Raw genomic sequence first — 3,253 nt, 5'->3', positions numbered from 1 at the left:
AAGGCGAATAATCACCTCGGTGCGGTAATTCGCTCGTAATGGAACCAATGTTATGGTGACAACATTTGCCACCACAGCATCCGCGGGAATTTGTGCAAGATCAACACGATTCACAAAAAAATGGCGCTGTAAGCCGCCACGTTCGGCATGCATGTCCATGGCAAATGCAAGACTCGGTGAAGAGGGCGCCGATGTGCGCCCCAGTTCCCCACCGCCGCATTGCGTAACAAAATCAGGCGGTGTGAGCGGTGAACATATGGAATTATCATTAGTATTATTATTAGTATTGTTATTGCACAATGAATGTGCGGAGACTGTTGCCATGGATGCGCTGTTTGCAAAGGCACGTGTTCCTGTCGCCAAAAAGGCCATGTGTGCAACTTCATCCTCCCCATCCCTCTCATCTCCCCCTTTTTGGTCGTGTGGAGACAACACTGTTGTGAGCTGCTGAAGGAAAAAAGGTGTTGTTAATGATGGCGATTTTGTCGTCTGGGCTGCGGATGATAGGGCTTCCGGCGTCGCTGTTGTGATTGTGGTTTCCCCGGCAGACCTAGCAGTTTTCTTGGGGACCACGGACTCTGTTGCATTTTCTTCCAGCGTTGAAACACCCGTCACAAAACCGATAAATTCCGCCACGCGTAACATTTTCTTCTCAAAATCCGTGTCCTCGTTATGCACCACAGAGACGAGGTAGTGACCACGCCATGCATTTAGAGTCATGGCATCCAGGCGTCGTGCATCCTCCAGTCCCTCGGAACGAGCAGCGTTATTTTCAATCGTGTAAAACTGCTCGGCACCAATGGCTGCCGTTACCAAATGGACAACTGCATCATACCGTGCATCGCTTAACTCCTCATTCGTATACCCCGTTATCTTAAGAATGGCGTCCCACTCCTCGTCCGAGCAATAGGCACTACCGTCCATTGTGCCACGATCATAGAGAATCAAAGATGGTCGAGAGCGCATCGATGCCAACTCGTAAAAGGCATCCTCCAACATCATCATCATCTGAAGAATAACGCGCTGTTGTGTGATACGCTCCTCGCTGGTACTAAGTATTAAATTAACGCCCCCACTATGCAACAGGGTTGCAACTTCGGGTACACAGAATACATTAAAGTTAAGTTTCTCAAACACCCGACGAAGGTATGATAAACATGATGTCTTCCCGCTGCATGGCCCGCCAGTGATAACTACACGATAGATGGGATCATCCATAAGGCTCCTGGTGGAGCGAATGGACTGTGTCAACTGCGACAGGTTGCCATCCTCCTCGGTACTTTCATCCTTGTGGGTTGAAGATGGTGGATGCAGAAGCTGCAATATTGAACGACATCGAACCGCTGCCACAGAGGGCAGTCGTGTGATGATCGCACCGCTGTGGGTATGATAAAAATGGCGTTTAGAGAAAACGGCGTCATTCTGTGATGCGCCAAGACGCTTACTTCCACCGGGAAAATCCAGACCGCTGAAGGCTGTCCTATCCAAAATACAGTTCACCGAGTAAGATCGACCTGAACGTCCAAGACACCCTGTTGCGGTCTCCTCCTGCTTCGTCGTGCATGCATCTTCATTTTGTTTGGGATTATTACTGTGCTGTTCTTCCTGCTGCCCTTCTTCCTCGTTGTTGTCCTGCGATGACGCGTCGTCCTCAGAGAAAAGGCCCTCCAATGTGCTGAGGCTGCTAAATTCCGCTTCGCCTGAGGTAAAAAACACATTTTGTACATTTCCTCCCTTCTTCTTCCCAGAGCCCTTAGTACTCGGTAGAAACGCTCTCGTGCCTTCCTCCTCCGACCCGACCGCGGAAATGGGAAATTCGGAGTCGTTCTCCTCTTTCCTCTCCTCCGCGTCACCTTCATCTCGATCCTCCTGCGACTCAGTGCCCAGACTTTCCGCGCCTAAGCATGACTTCAGAATTAAACTAATGGAGCTGCTGCGAGAGTTTTGACCTATCCTCTGTGCTGCATACGACTTCATCGAAAACAAACCGGGATGTAAATCGACCCCTGAATTCAAGCGCCGCGAAACTCGCCGCTTCTGCCCGCCAATAATTTCCTCCTGCTGCAAATGCCTTTTACTGGATGACGCGGCGCCATCCTTCCCATCATCATTGGAAAAAAAAGATGCGAACCCCGCATGCCGTAAAGACCGGCGCCGCGGTGAGAACTCCCTCCTGTTGGTCCTATTGATGTACGTAAGGGCAGCCGTGGCACCTATTGCTACACCGAGCACAAGGGATGCCGCGGCCAACAGAGGTGTGGGCACAGCGAAAAAAGCGACTCCCCCCATTCCTGCCTATCTTCCACTCTCGCCTTTATAGCGGCAAAGGTTTTAAAATATATATTTGCTGTCAAATTAAGAGAAGATGGAAGGGATGGCAGAATTACATTCCTCAAAGATCAAAGGAGAAAAAAAGGGAATAAAGCATAAAATTGTCAAAAGGGCAAAAAACAGTAAAATTAAAAATAAAAGGACACGACCTCATCTCAGGCTTAAAGAAAGTGGGTGTGTGTGTGTGGGTGTGTGGGGGTGTTTACGTTTGGGTTGGAAAGAGCCAAGATGATCTTGTCGTCACGTTGTCACTTCATCGACCTTCCTTACTAGCCTCGTCTGTGGTGCTGAGTCCCTCCAACTGAGAGTCACGCTGTGCCCTCCGTTCTCTGTCCGCCTCCTCTTCCCAAGACCGTTGCTGCGGGGAGGAGATGGTAGCGAGGTGGATAAAGAATTTCACCGACATCTCCAATTCACTCACCGATACATTGAAGCACACACACTCGCTTTCTCTCTCTCACACTCACACGGTACCTCTACTTATTGTCTTGTACGCACTAGAGATTGCGCGGTCTACTTGGTAATAATTTACGATAATCTTGCCTGTAATATTTTCAACTACTGTTGTTGTGTTCCAGCAGACACGAGGAGTTCAACAGGGCATGCCGTTGTGCCAACTCTGCTGTCGTCCTCCAAGGTCTGATGGAAAGTTCATCGGAATGGCGGTAGCGTAGACACAAGGATGCCGTGTCACGATCGTTGCTTTCAGAAGCAACAACAGCTGTCTACACCCCGTCTGGTGATGTGGAGTCAAAAAAATACACCTTTGTTCCATCAGACAATTCCAACGTCGCCATGGCAGCTTCAAGCTCCTTCTGAAACTGGTGGACAGCCCACCGCCGTCCACGAATGATCACCTTCACCCCATCCCTCGTAGCGCTGGATCCCCTTTTCCTTTCAGTTCCCTCTTGTTCCTCTGGGG

The 3,253-nt window shown here is 49.8% G+C and overlaps 1 protein-coding gene across 1 annotated transcript, besides 2 other annotated features; it reads right to left on the bottom strand.

Moving 5' to 3' along the window:
• Tc00.1047053503731.9 (uncharacterized protein) lies at window positions 1-2,289 on the bottom strand (the record flags this gene model as incomplete). The annotated part of the gene is made up of 1 exon (XM_797842.1): window positions 1-2,289. A coding segment is annotated over one exon (2,289 nt), but the record flags the coding sequence as incomplete, so codon positions are not given.
• Window positions 1-3,253: a sequence feature (heterozygous, non-Esmeraldo-like haplotype).
• Window positions 262-294: a microsatellite.

Source organism: Trypanosoma cruzi, genomic scaffold (assembly GCF_000209065.1).
Source record: "Trypanosoma cruzi strain CL Brener 1047053516293 genomic scaffold, whole genome shotgun sequence".
NCBI lineage: Eukaryota > Euglenozoa > Kinetoplastea > Trypanosomatida > Trypanosomatidae > Trypanosoma > Trypanosoma cruzi.
The sequence above is the reverse complement of the archived record's forward strand: the minus strand, read 5'-3'. Positions and strand labels throughout refer to the sequence as shown.